The sequence below is a fragment of the Notechis scutatus genome, chromosome 1, assembly GCF_049901735.1.
Source record: "Notechis scutatus isolate UNSWTSFEM ecotype Mainland chromosome 1, rNotScu1.2, whole genome shotgun sequence".
NCBI classification, from domain to species: Eukaryota; Metazoa; Chordata; class Lepidosauria; order Squamata; family Elapidae; genus Notechis; species Notechis scutatus.
In genome coordinates, this window is record NC_142009.1 from 39,121,244 (window position 1) to 39,141,710 (window position 20,467).

Genomic DNA, 20,467 nt, shown 5'->3' on the forward strand with positions numbered 1-20,467 from the left:
CAGGAAGCTAAGTTGTGGAAATGCCTAAACCCAGTCAGTTGCTGCATTATGATTCAGATATTTTTAATATTCTCGCTGGCAATTGGTCTTTTACTTTCTGTACATGAGTCATATTGTAGAAGGGGTGGTCCTGGAAAGGGATCGGTGAAGCAGATGCTTTATGAATGGGAGAAATCTGTTTCCCCTCACTTATTGCTTTCAGAAATTGAATGAGTTATTTGTAATGTACCAATACTTTTGTGCCTTCTTCCACTTAAAATGGTGGGAATTATTTTACAATTCACATTGTCCCTGACAGAAAATACAAATTACTTGAAATGATGGCAGCGGTCATTCAGCCTTTACTATCCTAAGCAGCAAAAGAAATTACAGATAGTCCTTGTTTAGTAACTGTCTTGTTTAATTACCATTCACAGTGATAATTCTCACATTTATGATCTTCACAGGTCTGTAAAGCAAAAAAAGAATGAAGTAAGATCATAAGCACAATCATAATTTCACTTATCAACCAAATTGTCAGTTCTAATTGTGGTCACTAAACAAGAACTACATGTCTTTATTTGGATTTTGAACAAAACGCAGTAGAAAGGAGAAGCAAAGCATGCCTTTTCATTAAGTAGATGATAACGCTGCTAAATGCCAGTTTCATCTTATACCTCAAGTCTTTCTTTCTAAAGAACTGTAACAGCCTGATGGAGATTAGAATCCAATATTCACATAAGGACACATGGGCATTTGATTTTATGCAACACACCTCAGCTTTGCTCCTCTTCGCAGCCCATCTGATGCTTCCAGAGAATCAGGCTAATTTGTGGTTGCTGAGTTTGATCTTTAAACCCTTCATGGATTGAGGCTATGTTATCTGAGGGATCACCTCTTCCTGATTATTATTCCTGTCCCATCTGTTCAGGAAACCCAAGGAGGCGTGTCTCCGTGGCATCTGCTTAATGGAACGTTCTCTCCATTCCAACCCCTCTTCCCTCCAGAAGTCAGCTCCTTCCCTCCTTATATTCCAGTTCCTCAAGATATGGGGTTTAGGGGACTGATGAGATTTTGAGGTAGCTCCCTTGGTGATTGAATTGCATGTGTGTGTCTCTCTGTGTGTGTATTTAATACAACTATGTTTGATATGCTTATTATTTTATATCTTAATTACAGACTGCCCAGATTCACTTCTTGTGTGATGGGTGGGTATATAAATAAATAATTGGAGTGAGACATTCTACTCTCAAATGCTTTTTGAGGGCTTTTGCTGATTTTTATCCCAAACAGATGATTACTTTCCCATCCCTAACTAGATGGACCTTTGATATAATGTGGTATAGTTCTTGTTATGGCTGCTTCTCTTCTTGTTCTTTGTCACTTATTTTAAAAAAGAAAATAATGTGTCTCTCTTTGTGTTGCATTTAAATATTTGAAAATGGTTAATAACAGGCAAATTACAATGATGACATTTATTTTAGTCTTTTATGAAGGATCTCATCAAATCTTCTTAATGTAAAGTATTTGTTAGAATTAAAATTTCCACAATTTATTTTGTTACCAATATGGTAGAGTCCCTGTAGTTGTATCATTGTTATATTTATTTTAAACATCTAATTCTCAAATGTATTTGCTGTAGTTTTCAGAACCTGGGCATTCAGTGTGTGAAAAAGAGAGAACTCAAGGAATCCATCATTTCACGAATTGCTAAGAAGATCAATCCATTCAATGGTAAATAACCACTGATTATTAATTACATTAATGACTGTTGAGACTCCTTTATCATTTACTTTTCAAACATCTTTGAAATATTAATTCCCTTAATGTATATCAAACCATGTTAAAACCGCAAAATGGACCAGCTACCTGGAATGGATGTACATGTGAAAATCACATCACTGACTTTCACAGCTTGTTACTGGAGGCTTTCCTTTAGTAATTATTGCATTATTTTTTGTCTATGAATTCTAAATTCATCCAAAGAGTAGCATGGGACTAAAAATAGCAACATCTGAACTGTGAGGAGACCAGATGCAAAGCAATTTTTTACCCAGTAAAGTATTTACAGTAAGTCTAACCATGAAAAGGTACACTATAATTAAAGTCAGAATGAGTTACACTATTGGCCACATGTAACTCAACTAATGAACCAGGGGGATAGATTTTATTTTTACCTATTGCTATACTAATAAGTGTTCGTGAACCATGCAACTCACCATCTGAAAATATAAATCTTTACAGCAGGTCACAGTGGATCGTATACAAATACCTTACAGCAAGTCAGTTCTCTAAGAATCTAGTAATACATACCGTGTTTCTCATATAATAAGGCTGGGTCTTATTTTTTTTTGAGCCCGAAAAAATGGCTAGGCTGTCTTTTCGGGGTGACTTAATTCCCCCTTGCATCTTCGGGCGGGTGGGGCGACGGCTTGAATGTTGACCTCGGCGTTGGTGGGGCACTTCGTATCGGGGTCAACGCAGGCAGCACCATATCCGGGTGTGCAACAAAAGTACTTCCTAATGGCAAGCCCCCCACCATTCCCCCCACTTCATGTTTTAATATAGGCCTTAATTTGGGGGAGGGGCTTAATTTCATTTCATGCCTATAAAACATGCTGGGACTTCCTATTGGGGGAGGCCATATTGTTGGAGAAACAGGGTAGGTAGTTCTCTCTTAACATCCATTTGTTCAGTGTTTGTTTAAAGTTACGATTGTGCTGAAAAAATGGACTTGTGGCCAGTCCTTGAACTTACAACCATTGCAGGACCTCTGCGGTCATGTAATAAAAATTTGACCCAGTCTGCATTTACAACTACCAACCCTGCACACCCCTCCTCCCCCGATATGACCTTCATTGCCCCTGCCTGCCTTCCCTCTGCTGAGTTTACCATCCCGGCTACACATGGGGAGATGCTATGGCTTTGGGCTTCTTGCTGCATTGCAAGAATCTGAGGCTTTTTGCACCCTTGTGCAGCCTTCCCACACGACAGCAGCCAGACCCATCATGCCTCAACAGCGACTTGTAGACCTCACACACACTCCTCCATCCCTACTGCATTCGGCCTGTACCTCACAACCACTCACACACCATCCTACATTTTCCATCAGTCCCACTGCACTCAGCCCATGCCTTGTCAGCCAGCCACCCCCACTTTGCTGGGGTCATGCCTCACTGGCCACCACAGATCCTTGCACATCTTCCCCCAGCCCCTCTGTGCTCACGGAGTGCCTTGCCACCCATCTGTGCACCCCTGAACAGCAAAATCAAGGACGAAAAGAGAAATGCATGTGTGTGGGTCCATGTATGTGGTTTAAAGGTCAATGTTTAATACAGTACTTTAATATCTGATTGGTTCTATCTTTATTTAACTATATCAGAAAGCAATTAAATATTTATTTATTTTATTTATTTATTTGATTTGCCAATTGTTTACAAGATAATAAGTATAAGTGTAACAGTTGGAACATTGAATACAAGAAATGAATATACATGTAGGAAATATAAATGAATACACAGTTGTGAATGGGTACATATAAGAAAAATAAAAGAATAAGAGAAACAATAGGACAGGGACGGTAGGCACGTTGGTGCGCTTATGCACGCCCCCTACAGACCTCTTAGGAAAGGGGTGAGGTCAATAGTAGACAGTCTAAGGTTAAAGTTTTTGGGGTTTGGGGAAGAAACTACAGAGTCGGGTAGAGTATTCCAGACATTGACCACTCTATTGCTGAAGTCGTATTTCCTGCAATCAAGTTTGGTGCGGTTTACTTTGAGTTTGTATCTATTGTGTGCTCTTGTGTTGTTATGGTTGAAGCTGAAGTATTCATTGACAGGTAGGACATTGCAATGTATGATTTTATATACCATGCTTAAGTCAGACCGAAGACGGCATAATTCAAGGTTTTCTAGTTCTAGAATTTCAAGTCTGGTGGCATAAGGTATTCTACAACGAGTAGAGGAGTGGAGAACTCTTCTTGTGAAATATTTCTGGACTTTCTCAATTGTGCTAATATCAGATACGTAATGTGGGTTCCAGACTGATGAACTGTATTCGAGTATTGGTCTAGCAAATGTTTTGTATGCTCTGGTTAGTAGTGTGATATTACCAGAGAAAAGGCTACATAGGATTAGGTTAACAACTCTTAATGCCTTTTTGGCAATGTAAATAACTTCAGTTCAAGTTCATATGAAAATGATATCTGTCGCACACTATAATCCTCCCACAGTTCAGTTGTTCCACTGAAACTGATACGTCATGGGGAAGCTGTGGTCATGCCATCAGGCTCTGTCTGAGCAGCAAATAAAATTATCTTGAGATGCAAGCACAGACTAGCTCACCCTATCCATATTGTGATCTTGGCCTAGAGCTGAGTGATTTCATCTGGTACTGTTCATAGTTTTATGATACTTTTCTTAGCTTATATATATATATATTATCAGATCTTTTATTTCTGGAAACTAGAAAAACTGATTCTTCAAGCAAAGCCTACAGAGAATGACAAACCAATTAAAAAGCTGTATAGCATCTCTCTATAAGCACACAGGAATAAAATTTAATAGATCAGCTCAGAATATCAGAACATTGAACAGTTATGGTTAGTAAGGATGAACGCATCTATCTGGGATTTCAATCAATAAGAATTTTAGAATTGTATTAGATTAGGTAAGGTTTCAAGAATTCTACATAAATCTTTTTCTTCAAGGAGTGCCATACACAATTTTTTAAATGAATATAAGTTTCCTCTTATAGATCCTGTACTAGTAAAATCTAAAACTAGCCAGTACATCTTTAATCTTGATTCCATACAGTATCAAAGAAAGAAAATTACAAAGGAATTTGGTTTAATGGTTAGATTTTAGTTGCATTTATACACGTTACTGGGTAACAGAATGAAAAGAAGTGATACTTAAAAGCATAATAAGATAAATGAGCAGAATTCTGAACAAAGCAAGCATACCAGAAATAGCACAATCTTAAAGAATTAAGAAAATGGGGGGGGGGGGGAGAAGCAAAGCTTATAGTTGAAAAAATAATGCAAAGCATTTAGATTTGAGAAAATATCCTGTCTTGAACTAATATCAAAAAGAGAACAAAAATAGCAAACCAAGTCCTCAATCCAAATATACAATATTCAAGGCAAAAAAAGAATGGCCAAATAGGAGAAGAAAGAAGCGCTGCTTATGTCATTTTTCTAACCAGGTAATCTGTTGGTCCAAATGAAAAGGGCTCTGTCAAACTAAACATCTCTAACCATAACTCTAAATGACTAAATTTTAGTCATTTTTCCACATTTTATTATTGAGCGACTTTAGGAAGGCATATAATCTAGAGCAAAACCTGTACTAGACCGACCCTTATTTCACATATTCAAACCATTGCAAGAAAAACAAAGTAATGAAGAAAAAAAGTCATAGCAAAGTAGATGATTGTCCCCAACCAAAAGTGCCCAGAATTATGAAGCAGTACAGGACAGAAAAAAAGGGAGGCAAGAAAAATACACTAAAATAATCCAAGCCACACTCCAGGATACTAGCAGCCCTTGGAAAACAGGCAGCAGATATCATGACAGAGACATTCTCAAAAGTCTGTGCTTAGACATGCAGCATTTTTCTAGATTTATCTTTGGGATCATGTGGAAAAGTGTTAAGCATGGTATATAAAATCATACATTGCAATGTCCTACCTGTCAATGAATACTTCAGCTTCAACCATAACAACACAAGAGCACACAATAGATACAAACTCAAAGTAAACCGCACCAAACTTGATTGCAGGAAATACGACTTCAGCAATAGAGTGGTCAATGTCTGGAATACTCTACCCGACTCTGTAGTCTCTTCCCAAACCCCAAAAACTTTAACCTTAGACTGTCTACTATTGACCTCACCCCTTTCCTAAGAGGTCTGTAGGGGATGCATAAGCGCACCAACGTGCCTACCGTCCCTGTCCTATTGTTTCTCTTGTTCTTTTATTTTTCTTATATGTACCCATTTCATGTATTCACAACTATGTATACACTTATACTTATTATCTTGTAAACAATTGGCAAATCAAATAAATAAATAAATAAATAAAATATGACATGGAAATTTAAATTCAGAGAAAAATGCTGGGCTGTTGTTAATACTATTCCTTCCTAACTGCATGGCAAGTTCTCATGATACATTAGAACCTCATAGGGTTCTAATGATACATTAAATCTGGCATGATTGGCACTGTATAAAAATAATCTTACTGTATTTTCTGATTAAAGATGACAACAAACTTTGAGAAAATGTGCAGCTACTGTATGAAGTTGACTTGACCTTTGTAGTTTGCCACATGATTTCTAATCTATATTTGTTTTGTAAATAAATGCAAAGATAGCAGAACGGCAAAGAGGTATGAATCTGGATCCAAGTGAGGAGGACTTTGTGTATAGGTAACTGTTCACTATGTGAGTCACAGCATGGTGAAGTGTGTCAGTAGATGAGGAAATGTGATTGGTGTTTTGGGCGGTAATTGAGTGGGTGATACAGAAAATATTTAATGGCTTGTGTTAAGTTCGGTTGGTGGGTCCCAAGGAGAGACGAGACTCGGGTAGTGAACAACAGCTCTTTATTTAGATAGATTCTGAGACAACAGCCCTAGCCGCGGCAGCTCTTTTTATAGAGCTGGCCGCGGCTAGGCAGCCAATGACAGGTTTTTGAGCTTGCCGCGCTTGGTTTTGCCCAATCGCGGCAGCCCCATACGAGCCAATCAAGAGTGCTATATAACGTCCAATCACGGCCCGGCTCTTCCGGACCAATAGGAATGCAGGCCTACAAGGCTGCTAATACGGAACAGCTTGTATTTCTGACCACGTGTGAACATAGAGCGAATTGGAAGTTGGTGGTGTTTCTTCACTGTCGTCATGGAGCTAAGAAAGGTAGGATCATGAGATATATCACTTAGTCACTTTTCAAGTCTGACATTATCAAAAAGATCATGAACTTTTGTTAAGTCCTGAGCATGGGCGCAAGGAACGGAGACGAGGCATTGAACTGTGACTTCAACTCTTTATTAGTGACTTCAGAACAGAGCAAAATACTTGGGCAGCAGCAGCTCTTTTATAGAGCTGGCTGCTGTCAAAACAACCAATGATTTGAGTTTACCGCTCTAAGAAGCGTCCAATCAGAGGCGACCCGCTGTCAGCCAATCAGATCAGCCAGAAACGACCAATCACGACTCGCTATTCACGGGCCAATCAGAATTGCAGGATTACGAGCCTGCTGTTAAAGTAAAACTATTAGGGTTGTTAATGAACGCGTTAGCTTAGTTCGTAACACCCCTCCCCCCTAGGTTCCGTCTTAGGGGTGGGGTGACGTATTCTCGCAAGTAGGCAGGTCGCTTCACCTGCCTGCTTGACCTGCGCTGTTCCACCGGTTTCTCTGGTTCCGGTGGGCTGCTTGCTGAGCTGGATGGCGAAGATGGTCCCGCTGCTCCATTGTGTGACTCGGGGCTGTCCTCACCGCTCTTGCCAATGCTGTCATCGGGGTTCCTTGGATTCGCTTGCATCGCGGTGCTGCTATGTGGTGAGGCAATCACCCGGTTCGGTTCTCCTTCTGGAGGTGAGTATCCCATGGTTGTTTGTGTAGGCTGCTGCTATTTCTTCTTCGGCCTCCTCGATATCCCTTCCCCCCCCCGGTTTGAGATTCAGGGGACAAGATGGGCGTAGGTGCCAGTCTGGAGTGAAGCTGGTCTATGTGGCGCTTCCATAATTTTCCATCATCCGTTTGCAGACGGTAGGATCTGGCCCTGTGAGTTGAGTTATGGTAGCAGGGACCCACAGTGAGTCACCTGAGAAATTTTTAGCAAAGACTAAGTCGCCTACCTTGAACGCACGACACTTGCTGCTGGACCCCAAAGGCTTTTCTGGCGTGTAGGTAGGGTGTAGGCGATCAAGGTGTGAGCGAAGTTTCCGGCCCATCAGGAGTTCGGCCGGAGTTCTGTTTGTGGTGCTGTGTGGGGTGATGTGCTGGAGGAGAAGCATTCTGGTTATCTTGTCGTCAATGTCCCCATGTTCCATTTTGTGTAAGGTCTTCTTCACGAATTGGACCATTCGCTCAGCCCTGCCGTTGGCCGCAGGGTGAGCCGGCGATGTTAAAGCGTGGCGGATGCCCCTGTCTGCTAGATACTGTTCAAATGCCAGTGAACTGGGACTAAAACGTTATCTGAGACTAAAACGTCCGGCAATCCATGCGTAGCAAATAATTTATTCAATTTTTTAATGACTGCTTCTGTGGTGGTGCTCTTCATTTTGTGGACCTCGAGCCAGTTGGAATAGGCATCCACTGTTATAAGAAAAGTGTGCCCTTTTGTGGGTCCCGCAAAATCGATGTGGATGCGGGACCAGGGACCACGAGGTGCTTCCCACTCAGTTGGAGTTGCTTTTGGTGGGGCAGTGCGAATTTCCTGGCACTTGCTACATGTGGCCACCCAGGCTTCTATCTGCTTATCTATACCTGGCCACCACGCGTAGCTTCTTGCCAGTGCCTTCATTCGCACGATGCCTGGATGACCATCGTGCAATAGTTTTAAAACTTTATGTTGTAGCTTCTCTGGGATGACGACTCTGTCTCCCCACAAAATGCAGCTCTTTTGAGAGAATAGTTCTGTCTGGCGATGTTTGAAAGGCGCAAAGGTGTCGTTGAACTCGTTGTCAGGCCAACCTCGTTCCACCCAGGTGAGGACTCGTGCCAAAACAGATCCCGTTTTGTTTCTGTCGCGATGTCTCGTGCAGTCAGCGGTGGTGAGGGAAGAGTTTCAATTTGGAGTGCAGTTAGGGTTGGAGCTAGATCGTCGATGGCTTCAGGTAGCGGGGAACGACTCAAGGCGTCAGCGTGGGGAATGGCTTTCCCCGGGCGGTGTCGCAGTTGATAATCGTATGCGGCTAGAAACTCTGACCAACGTGTCATTCTTGGCGATAAAATGTGTGGAGTTGGTTTGTCTCCCGCTAAAATGCCAAGCAATGGTTTGTGATCGGTGATTATGGCAAATGGTATTCCATATACATACTCATGGAAACGCTTAATGGCAGACACAATAGCGAGAGCCTCTTTATCGAGTTGGCTATAGTTTCTTTCAGTCTTTGATAAGGTCCTTGAGAAAAAAGCAATAGGTGCCTCATTGCCATTTGGCAGGACGTGGCTCAAGATGGCTCCCACTCCAAACGGTGAGGCGTCGCAGGTGACAGTTAAAGGTAAAGTCTCGTTATACTGCATTAATACAGCATCTGAGGTTAAGAGGTCTTTTACTTGTTGGAATGCTCGTTCTTCCCGATGTCCCCAGACCCAGGAAGCCTTCTTGTCGAGTAGCCTGTGTAGGGGCTCAGCTACAGTCGCCTTCTGGGGCAAGAAGATGTTATAAAAGTTAATGAGTCCCAGGAAGGCTTGGAGGTCTGTCTTATTCCTAGGTCTTGGGGCGTTTTTGATTGCAGTTAGTTTTTTCTCGGTGGGGTGGATTCCCTGTCTGTCAAGAAGGTATCCAAGGAACTCCACCGTTTCCATACAAAGTTGACACTTGTCTTTTTTTACCTTCAGGCCAGCGTCTTTAAACTTTTGGAGAACCATTCTGAGTCGTTTTTCTAATACTTCTCTAGTAGGGGCAGCTATTAAGACGTCATCAAAATAAGGCACGACCCCTTTTATGCCTTGTAATAGTCTCTCCATCAGACTTTGGAAAATGCCCGGTGCCACGCTTACTCCGAATTGGAGTCTATTGCACTTAAAGGCACCTCTGTGTGTGACTATAGTCTGGGCCTCTGCAGTCTTCGCATCGGTAGCTGTTGGTAGCCTGAGCTAAGTCCAATTTCGCAAATATTTTTCCGCCACCCAGGGAGTGAAGAAGGTGTTGAACCACAGGTACTGGGTAAGCGCTCTGCTGAAGCGCGTGATTAAGGGTGGCCCGGTAATCCCCACAAATTCTTAACGATCCATCTGGCTTTATGGGTGTTACTATTGGGGTCTCCCATCGGGCGTGGTCAATCGGTTCCAACACATCCTGGGCTATTAATTTGTCCAGTTGCTCGTCAATCTTTGGCTTGAGTGCAAAGGGCACCCGACGAGGCTTAAGGCGAATGGGAGCTACATCGGGGCTGAGGTTAAATGATATAGGGGTCCCCTTGTACTTGCCTAGCTTCTCTGTGAAAATGTCCTGGAATTCCTGGATGAGGGCCTCTTCCCAGTCATCGCTTCTGGTTTGGTGGATGCCCGCTAGTTCAATTCTGAGTGGGGCGAACCACTGTAACCCTAGCAAACTGGGCCGGTCACGATCAACGACGGTCAGAGGTAGCGATGCGGTGCGGTCTTTGAAGGATACTTGGACGTGGCTGGAGCTGACAACCGGAATTCTGTTTCCTTGGTAGTCCTTTAGTATGATTTTTTGAGTGCTGAGGTCCTGGCGACGGATGGCAGGGATCAGCTGTTTTAGGGTTTTCCAGGAGACCATCGATAGGGATGAACCCGAGTCGACTTCCATCACGCAAGGTCGATTCTCAATAGCGACCTTTACTCGGATCTTCCTTGCATCCAGGGACGAGGCGTGGCCGATAGTGATGGTTTGGTGTGCCTCTTCTCGTCTAGTTGTAGTGGCAGGTGTTCGATTTCTGTAGTAGTGGTTGTTCCATTGGTGGTTCAGGCGGTCCCGATTTACAGGTGGGTTGCCTGTAGCCTGGCGGAGATTATTCTCCCTCCTGATTGGACTGGACCCTCGCTTGCTTCTGCAGACCTTTGCGATGTGGCCTCTCTTTCCACAGGAGCGGCAGAGTGCGTCGAGGAATTTGCAGTCTGATCGCGGGTGGTTTGCCCCGCAACCAGCGCATTGGCGCGGGAGTCTTTGATTCCGTTCATCTCGTTGGTCGCGTTCGGACCGGAGTCGGTTGACCTCCTCTTCCTCACTGTCTGATGAGGATTCGAGGTCTTCATGATGGGCGGTAGTAGTGTGCCTCTCAGAGGAAGGCGTACTGTCCCTAGCGAGTTGGCGGTGCGGTGCGTTCGCTCGGCGCATTCGAGCGGCTGTCTTCCTGGTTGCTTCTGCTGCAGTAGCGTCGGCGATGACATCTGTGAGGCTGATGTCTCCCTTCGCCATAATCTTGCTCTGTACTGTGTGGTCATCTAATCCCAGAACTATTCGGTCTCTCATGGCGTCCTCGAGGTTTGCAAAACCACAGAGTCCACCCAGGTTCCGAAGGTCCGCAATGAAGTCTCCAACGCTCTCGTTTTTCCGTTGGTCCCTCTGGTAAAACTCGTGTCTTCGGATGAGTGTTGGCACTGCGGGTGCATAATGGGCCTGGAGGATTGGCGCAAGGTTATCCCAATCCATTGTCTTCACCTCCGCGGGTTTTGCAAGCACCTTAGCCATTTTAAAAACGTCAGGCCCGCAATGGGTCAGGAATACCGCTCGTTTCTTGCCAGGCGTAGCATCTTTCAGATTATTGGTCTCCAGGAACATCTGGAACCGGTCCATATACGAGTCCCAGTCTTCGTTTGCCGGGTCAAATGGAGCGGGTGGTATGGCGCCGCTGGTCATCCTGCCGTTTGTTGCTTGCGCTCTCAGCCACGTGCTCTGTAATGTTCGATGAGTGTTTAGTCAGCTTTATCGTCTCCGCATCCCATCCTCGTCGCCAGTGTTAAGTCCTGAGCATGGGCGCAAGGAACGGAGACGAGGCATTGAACTGTGACTTCAACTCTTTATTAGTGACTTCAGAACAGAGCAAAATACTTGGGCAGCAGCAGCTCTTTTATAGAGCTGGCTGCTGTCAAAACAACCAATGATTTGAGTTTACCGCTCTAAGAAGCGTCCAATCAGAGGCAACCTGCTGTCAGCCAATCAGATCAGCCAGAAATGACCAATCACGACTCGCTATTCGCGGGCCAATCAAAATTGCAGGATTACGAGCCTGCTGTTAAAGTAAAACTATTAGGGTTGTTAATGAACGCGTTGGCTTAGTTTGTAACAACTTTGTTTTTTGTTTTTTTACAATTTAAGCATTTTAATTTTTTTTATATTTTAGTCAACAGGTCTCATTTAGAATCTCTAATATTTTAGAAGTGGTTTTCCAACTTAAAATATTGTGTAATGCAGTAGAACTAACCTACGCAAAGAAGGTTGCTCTTTTTTGTACTCTTCCCAGAGTTGGCTTTCAATCTGCTTGGGAATCCTCCAGTCAATATTTGCAAGGAGTCTGGCTGAGAAAGATTGTGTTAGTGTGTGGTGAATTCAGTTCCATGTTAGGCATGAATCCCAAGGGGGGAGGTCACTGTTGGAGGGGCCTTGACAACTTAATTAGCATTGTGCCTCTTCTGTCAGTTATCTCCTGTATGGTCTGCTCTGTTGCTAAGTTTCCTTTCTAACTGCTAGTAGCTGGGCTAATCCTATTAGTTCAGAAATAGCAGTTAAACTCTGTAGAATTTAATATAGAGTTTTTCATCTTTTTAACACAAAATGTTCTAAACTCCGAGAAGTCACCCAGAGATAATCTCTCTCTCTCTCTCTCTCTCTCTCTCTCTCTCTCTCTCTCTCTCTGTGTGTGTGTGTGTGTGTGTGTATGTGTATCTATATGCATAACAGTTATCTTTTGAGAGCTGAATGCAATGAAATTTCATTTTAATATATGCTGATTAGTGTACATTTAAAGTGACAATAAGGTTTCTATTCCATTCCATTCTATTCTATTCTATTCTATTCTAATGTATATGGTATGCAATTGGAGCAATAAATTTGAGAAATCTTTGGAAAGTCACTCATTTTCCACTTTTCAGAGTCTTAATTAAGGTTTCTAAAATGTACTGAGAGAACAAACAGAAAAAAAATTCTGCAGAATTTTATACATGAAGACCAAGCTAACTTTTTACCTGAAAAAAACAATTCATGTTGTAGAAGTAGTGTACCTAGCTGGAAAGTAAGAATCATTGATTACAAAAAGCAATAGAAGTCATGCGTCTCTGCAAAGGATGACAGCAATGTATCCTTCTGAACCATTATGAGTTTAGAACACTGTATTTGTCAGTGCTAATTCTCAGTGGAGTTAATTGCTGTGTAACTGTAGTGATTTTTGCTTCAGTGGTCTTTCTTTCAAAAGAGGAAGTCGGGAGAAATAGCTAGTTCCGCTTGCCGTGGCGCTGTACAAGTTGCCGCATCCTACACAGCATCACACCAATTATACTAGGCAGCAGCTGTCACTGCAATTAACATTGGTTACTAATTCATCTGAGGATTTATTGCACAAAGACCATTCTCCTTCACAACCCTCACCATGTGCAATGGATAAAACTGGTCATGATTTTAGTTGGTAGTTGATATCTTTTATTGTAAATTATGTCAAAGTTTCCGTTGCAATAAAACCAGCGTAGAAGTTACTTTAATATTGATTTTGTCCCAGAATTATTCCTTTTAGGAATAATAAAAAGAAATTATAATAGAAAGATAAAATATCTTATGTTACATGTATTAGCAGCAAGAATTTCCTATGCGCAGTATTGGAAGAAAAACTCCACACAACCTGAAGGTTTAATAATTAAAAAAATCTTCGAATGCGTGGAAATGGATAAACTAACCATGGAATTAAAAGGGAAAGTAGATACAGAATACTATGCAATGTGGGAAACATATAATAGATAATAGAAATAAGAAATAAGAAAAGAAAATGTAAATAATGTATATAATAGATATAGATGGCATGGAAGTAGTATGTATAGAAAGTATTGGATAAGATACATAACAAAATGTCACAGTACTGTTTATTAAGTAATGGTAATATGTATAAAGGGGGAAAAAATCCTATAAAGCATTGAAAAGAAGAAGTTACTTTAGTAAATATAATTGCTTTAGTTATTACCTTTTAAATATTAAATGGGGTCTCTTTAATTTTGAACCATGGCAACCAGGAAGCACAAGTATGATAATGAGTGTTGTAAATGGTCTGGCACAGGAAAGTGAACAACGCAGGGCTCCTTAATATTCTTTGTTTTGCTTTGCAGAGCAAAAGCAGCAGACAGAACAGATTGTGGAAAAGAATTTAAGTTCCATCCCTGCACACTCAGACAATTTGCAATTAAGACTTTTAAAATTAATGTGTTGATGTATTGGTTAAATTACTGCCCTTGAAGCAAGGAGGCCATGAGTTCTAGTCCTACCTTAGACATGAAAACTGATTGGGTGGCCTTGGGCCAATCACACTCTCAGTCCAACCCTCCTACCTGGTGGGAAAAATAGGAGGCAAAAGTATTAGGTACTGTATGATCACTGTTTTAAGTTGAAATAAATAAAAGATAAGAGTAATGCGATTGTGGGGTTTATATGCTCCAAGGAGGATGGGAGCTATGCCAGGTGGACAGGTTTCACCAGAGGAGTCAGATGAAGAGTGATTCTCCCATAACAATATAGTGAGATATAAATTTACAAAAACTTACACTGGATTGGTTGTCACCTGGGTCAACAAGGACCATGCTAAGGTGTTAGGTCTCCCAGACATCTCCTGGATGTGGGCTACAGGACTCAGGACTGTTAACTGAGCAATCAGGGCTAGCAGCTGGAGGACTACTAGAAGAAAAATTGTTAACTGAATGCAAATAGTTTTCATGAAACTGAACTAAAGTGACCATTTGGCTGCAATTGGTTATTAACTATTTACTAGCTTTTGGCAGCATAGCAGAATCTGTGGCTCTGGGGACTATAAGAAAATAGGGAGTAAAACTACATGCAACTGGATGCCATAGACTACTCATCCCCATTGCATATTATCCAATCATTGTTTTTCCAATTGGAGAATTCATAATATGATAGCCATATTTTCTGCTCCAGATCTAAGAGCTCTGGTTAATCCATAACTCAGTTCCCATGAGTCCTAGGCAAAAATTACATATATACAGAGCAAGTGAATATTTGGAAGGATTTCTCTGTTGTTATTGTGCATTGATTAATTTTTTATATTGCTAAATCATTCAGACCCTGGTAGATTGCAATAACAGAAGATACAATACAGTGCCCAAGGAAAGAACAATCAAACATCCACACTAAGAAAAAATAAACAGATAATTAATAATCTGAATAACATTAAACAAGAAAAAACCCATAAACTCAAAACAATAACAACAATAACAGTACAGAAACATATTGATACCCCTCAAAGTCCTTCAGAATTGGTCAAACTTCACAGCTTCCAAAAGACCATCATCAAGGTTCTAGTGTAACTTCCAGACATAGCTTATTTCTAGACCAAAAAAAATCATTTCTGGCTTATACCACCTTTACCTTATAAAAATTCTGCAACTACTTTGATGCTAAGTTGCACAAAGCTCTAAGTCAAAGCTAACACTTTGAACTGCACCTAGAAATCTGCTTTAAGCAATAAAGAACCTGTGTACTGTAATAGATGCTGTGATCATAAAGATTCACACCAGTCAGCAAGCAAGTCATTGCCTTTTCAGCAACCCTAATTCAAGGGGCAACAAGGGAGTTGCCACCAAGCTGATATTTTCTTCCCTATTACCATTGCATGGAACTGCTTACTGAGGTGGGAATTGAACACTGAATATAGTGTTCAATTCCCAATTCTTATAGGCAAACCAATATAATACCATGGTCAGTAGTATCAAATGCCTAGAGATCTAAAAGGATCAAGAGGGATATTCTACCTCCATCAAATCCCAACAAAGTCATCCACTAGTGACCAATTCATCTTCAGGAAACCCATCCCCCAACTATAATGAAGCGGAAAGGAAGCAGTTTTCAGTAATTCCAGAAAGTTCCTGTTTTTTAATTGTGGCTTTATTTTGTGCAGGTCAAACTGTGTTAATGGATGGGTAATAACACAATAAACTATTAGTTAGAAAATGTTAGTCTTCTCTCAATTCCCATCTTCCAATCTACAGATTTCACTCCCAAACTTAATGAAAGAAAACTCAAATTCTACCAAGAGAGTTTAATGAATTGATACAACAGAGGTAGTATTCAGCAGGTTCTGACGGGTTCTGGAGAACCGGTAGCAGAAATTTTGAGTAGTTCAGAGAACCAGCAAATACCACCTCTGACTGGAGATTTTACAGTATCCTTCCCCTACCACGCCCACCAAGCCACACCCACAGAACCGGTAGTAAAAAATTTTACCGGTAGTAAAAAACACCCAGAAAAAACAATCCTTAGATCCATTTGCACCATTTAAAAATACCATCTGGTCTCACTCACCTCACAAGATATCTTAAGGAAATCATCCAGATTTAAGGAAAGGTCACATGCCCCCCAGAAAGGCAGTAAAAACAATCAGCGTCAAGCTTACATGCTGCTTCTTGGAAGTATACCCCAAAAGGACAGTGCCAAATACCACTAAAGCAGTGAAGGAACACCCTCTCCCCAGATAGCAAAAGAAACCATGAGGCAGGAAAAAATTCAAACACAATACAAATAATTATCACAACAGTAGCTGTTGCTTGTTAAAGCTGAATAGGGAAAATTATTCCATCAATAAAACAGGATTAAACGTCACCAAGCACAGAATTAACCTTCACCAAAAACCAGTTTTAGACCAAAACTCAGAAAGGGTATGTAAACTCATGTTTGAATGTCAATCTTTCTAGCTAGCCAAGAAGCCTTGCTGAATGTCACTCATCTTGGTTCCCTGTTTTTTGAAAGCTTTGCTTCATTATTCAATTATTTCTTCAAAGTGCTGATTGTCCAGGGAAGTATTTCCTCTCAACAGCAGTGTAAAAATCTTAAAACAACCCTTCCCCTTTAAGAAAGCCAAGCCTCAGAAGCTCCAGAGACAGGAAGTCCAGGCATACTGCCAAGAATGTAATAAGGATGGAAAAAAACAAAAGGAGATTGCTTCTAACTACGGATCTCCAAACTGCTTAGAAAGTTAACAAGGGATTCTATAGAACTGGACAGAACCAGTAGAATCCCACCCCTGCTATTGCCTCTTTGTGTGTGTGCTTTTGAGTCAGTGTTGACTCTTGGCAACCGCCTGGACAAGTCCCTACAGTTTTCTTGGCATGATTTTTTGAAAATGGTTTGCCATTGCTTTCTCCCTAGGACTGAAGGACAGGGACTAGCCCAAGAGCATTCAGCTGGCTTTGTGTTCTAGGGAAGGACTATAACTCCAGGTTTCTAGCTTGGTGGCTTAGCCACCACACCTCAATGTTTTCCTCTCATGTTCCTTTATATATTTTCTATAGAAGGAAACAGGTGCGGGAGAATTACAAACAGAAGTCATTCTCTGAAATCCTTCTTAAATTCTACAAAGACGCATTACTTGAAAGAAGGCAAAGCTGCAAGCACTCTCTCTGTGTTTTCAAATGTCCCTGGACATTTGCATTGTGGTCAAGGTTGCAAGTCCTCCCCTCTTTTCCAGGCATCAAATTAATTACACCTTGTGAAAGCTAATACAAATAGAAAGAAAAAGTTATCTCAGGATAAGGTATTGTGTCATAAGATTACAAAGGTAATCATGTACTATAAGATACAGGGGACTGACGTTGTTAACATCTGTTGTCCTCTCTTAGGCTTGTGATTTTTAATTTTTTTTAAATAATATTTTTTTATATGTTAGCTGTTTTATAGTCTTGTTATACACTGCCAAGGGTCACTTTTTTGTGAGATGGGTGGTTATATAAAATTGATAAATAAATTAAAGTTGTCATGCCCATTTTTACAAGATATGTTCCTTAAGATATGCATTCCTGTATACTACCAGAACCAATACAATTTCATTGCCAGTAATGCAAATGCAGAGGCGAGTTGTGCATAATTTGTATCATTGATGCTTTCTTCTTAAGTCCACTTCTGATTTGCTTAATGCTTGGGCTTGCTTCCAACGGGCCAGAGCAACAAATGTTGATGATCGTGGTGATATGAACATGAAAAGGATTAATAAGGAGATAGTACAGTCTAGCAGTTAAGAACTGTTAGCTGAAACACCGGAAACACCTGTTTGAACTGTGACCTTTGGAAAAACATCCTATAAAGTTGCTTTGAAAAGGAAGCACCTTTTAAAAGGAGGAAATGTGCAATAGTTGCCCCTGGGGAATATAATGTGCAAGATCAGATGTGGCTTTCTGATCTTTCTTTCACAATTTATGGGCAGATTTAAGTCATCCAGGCCTTGCCCTATAAACATGTGCAGCGGTGATATCTTGTCTGTTAATAGAGATGGAGATGGTGATCATTGTATATTCACCAATAAAAGAAAGTGTGGGACAAGTGACATATAAATTGCCAAAAGATATTCTGGATGCCTTTGAAGATAAGCTTCTTTTTGGGGTGACCTGTTTTTCTACAGAATTTGCCTCTATAGGAGCTTTTATCATTTTTCCTTCCCTATCAACTGCCAATTCCCCTCTCTTGGTCTGCACCCCTTTTGTTCCCTGGTTCTCTTTCATTTTCTTTCCAGAGCAGTTCCCTTTTTTTTCTTACCCCATTATTCTCTCAGGAATGTATGTATGCATATTTATAAGTTTCTGGGCATGGGAACACTTCTAATGTGAGTGCAAGGACAGTTAATATACAGGCAGGGTATTTTGTAATGGGCGATTAATTGAAGTAATATGTATTTACCTTATAACCTGGCCTGGCCTTTGGGGGATTGTAGGAAGTATACATAATATACACAAATCTATTTCCTGCAAAGTAGGGAGGCACACTATCTTTATTAGCATTTAGAAAACATTTTTAAAACTGGCTTTTAAGTATTAATTAATTGTTAATTGTTATTATTAGTTTTCTGTCTGTTGGTTTTAATTGCTCTTTGTTTTGGTGAATTGGTATCCATTTGTTTTATTGTAAACTGTTAAGAAATTGAATATTTATCAGTCTAGCTCAATATACAAGACATTGTATATCAAGCCAGACAAATAAATACACGAATGAATAATATACAGTATGCACATAAATTTTTATATTTGTCATGGACTCATTTATTAGAGACAGGGTGGGAAGGGGAATTTGCAAGCCTGGTTTGAACTGGAGTTGACAACCATAGATAGACAAGATGGAGAATTTGGGCACTGAATACTGAATTGTTCTCTGTGCTTATAATTTTGTTGTTGACTCTTCTTTGGCGTGAAGGTGATTTCAAATTCAGGGTCTTCATAAATATATTAATAGCATTGATCTACCTTAATTCTTTTAAGGGTTACTCAGTTTGTTCATGTTAAGTGCCTATCAATATTATCAGAATGGTAGCAAAGGAAAACATGAGTATTTACACTGTTCTATTTTACTCTTGTGATAGGAAATGGATTTTAAAAATAGCTCAAGACCAATGCACTTCCTCTTTTTGAGCCTCAGATTGAAAAAAACTCAAGAATGTAATGCAAAAATTTCCATCATGTGCAGAATGTGTATTATCACTTACGTATATTATAATATTATATAACACAAACTTATATGCAAATACACACACATATAGAATCCTACACCCAACAATTTTGCCCAGACATAAGCTGTGTTATATTGCAAAGAAACATGGATAGGATGACAGTAATATTCTAAATGCATGTCTATCAGGTTGGGTTCAGATATTACCATCTTTTGTGAGAAACATTTGGTTTCTCACTATTTTTCCTGCATTTGTTTTAAATCATATAAAAGATTGGCTAATTGTACTAGGAGCTGATTATATAGAAGCACCTCTAAATGTACCATGAATTATGCAAATATTTAGTTTTGAAATAAACGTGTTTCCTGAATGTGTATGTATAAAGAACAATTATGTAAAGAGACATATTAGAACCAAGATAGATAAGGTACTGCACAGTGGCTACAGCACAGTGAAATATATATACTTTCTCTTTCAGCTATCCTTATCAATTCACAGTAGTGTAGTATAGTTTTCCTTCTCCTCCTCCTCCACCTCCTCCAATAAAAAGGAAGAAAGTAAGGTATAAAAACCAAAGTGGGAGAAGTGCCACATCCCTTGTGGTATGTATGTAGGACTACAATTATGAGGGAAGCAATATTTCACTTTTCTGTAACATTTGCAATTTATCACGACAATGTGGGTGGCATTTCCATTTTAAATTTCATTCATGCTGCCCTCTCTAACAAAATAGCAATTGGAGATCAGTGGGAACATTGGTTATATATGATGCTGGAAATTTAATTTCACAGATGGCAACAAAAATTTGAGGACAGTGAGAGCTCCCAGGAAGAATAAATGATTGTGAATTGCCTTTCCCCTATTCTGAAAATGCTAAATTCTACCATATGATTAAAAGCTTCTAGCCTACCACCAGATTACCATTATGACTCAAGTCTGGTAGTGCTTTTTACTGCAACACTGGGCTGGCAGTTGCAACTTCCATCATCTCAAACCAATCTCAGAAAATTGCCAAGGGAGAATGAGGCTTGGGATTTTGGCCCACCTTCTTGCAATGGCATTATCTGGCCTCTGAAATAGGTGTTCATTGTATAGGTTGTTTTTGAGGGTATTTTTTTTACAGCATACAGAATATTTAACAATTAATTAATA

The 20,467-nt window shown here is 40.5% G+C and overlaps 1 protein-coding gene across 1 annotated transcript in view; it reads left to right on the forward strand.

Moving 5' to 3' along the window:
• The window catches only part of REL (REL proto-oncogene, NF-kB subunit), a 53,942-nt gene that overhangs the window by 23,474 nt on the left and 10,001 nt on the right, over nt 1-20,467 (forward strand). Inside the window, exon 4 of the mRNA XM_026676733.2 lies at nt 1,622-1,713. Coding sequence (XP_026532518.1) covers nt 1,622-1,713 — 92 coding nt within the window. The remainder of the gene's footprint in view (nt 1-1,621; nt 1,714-20,467) is intronic.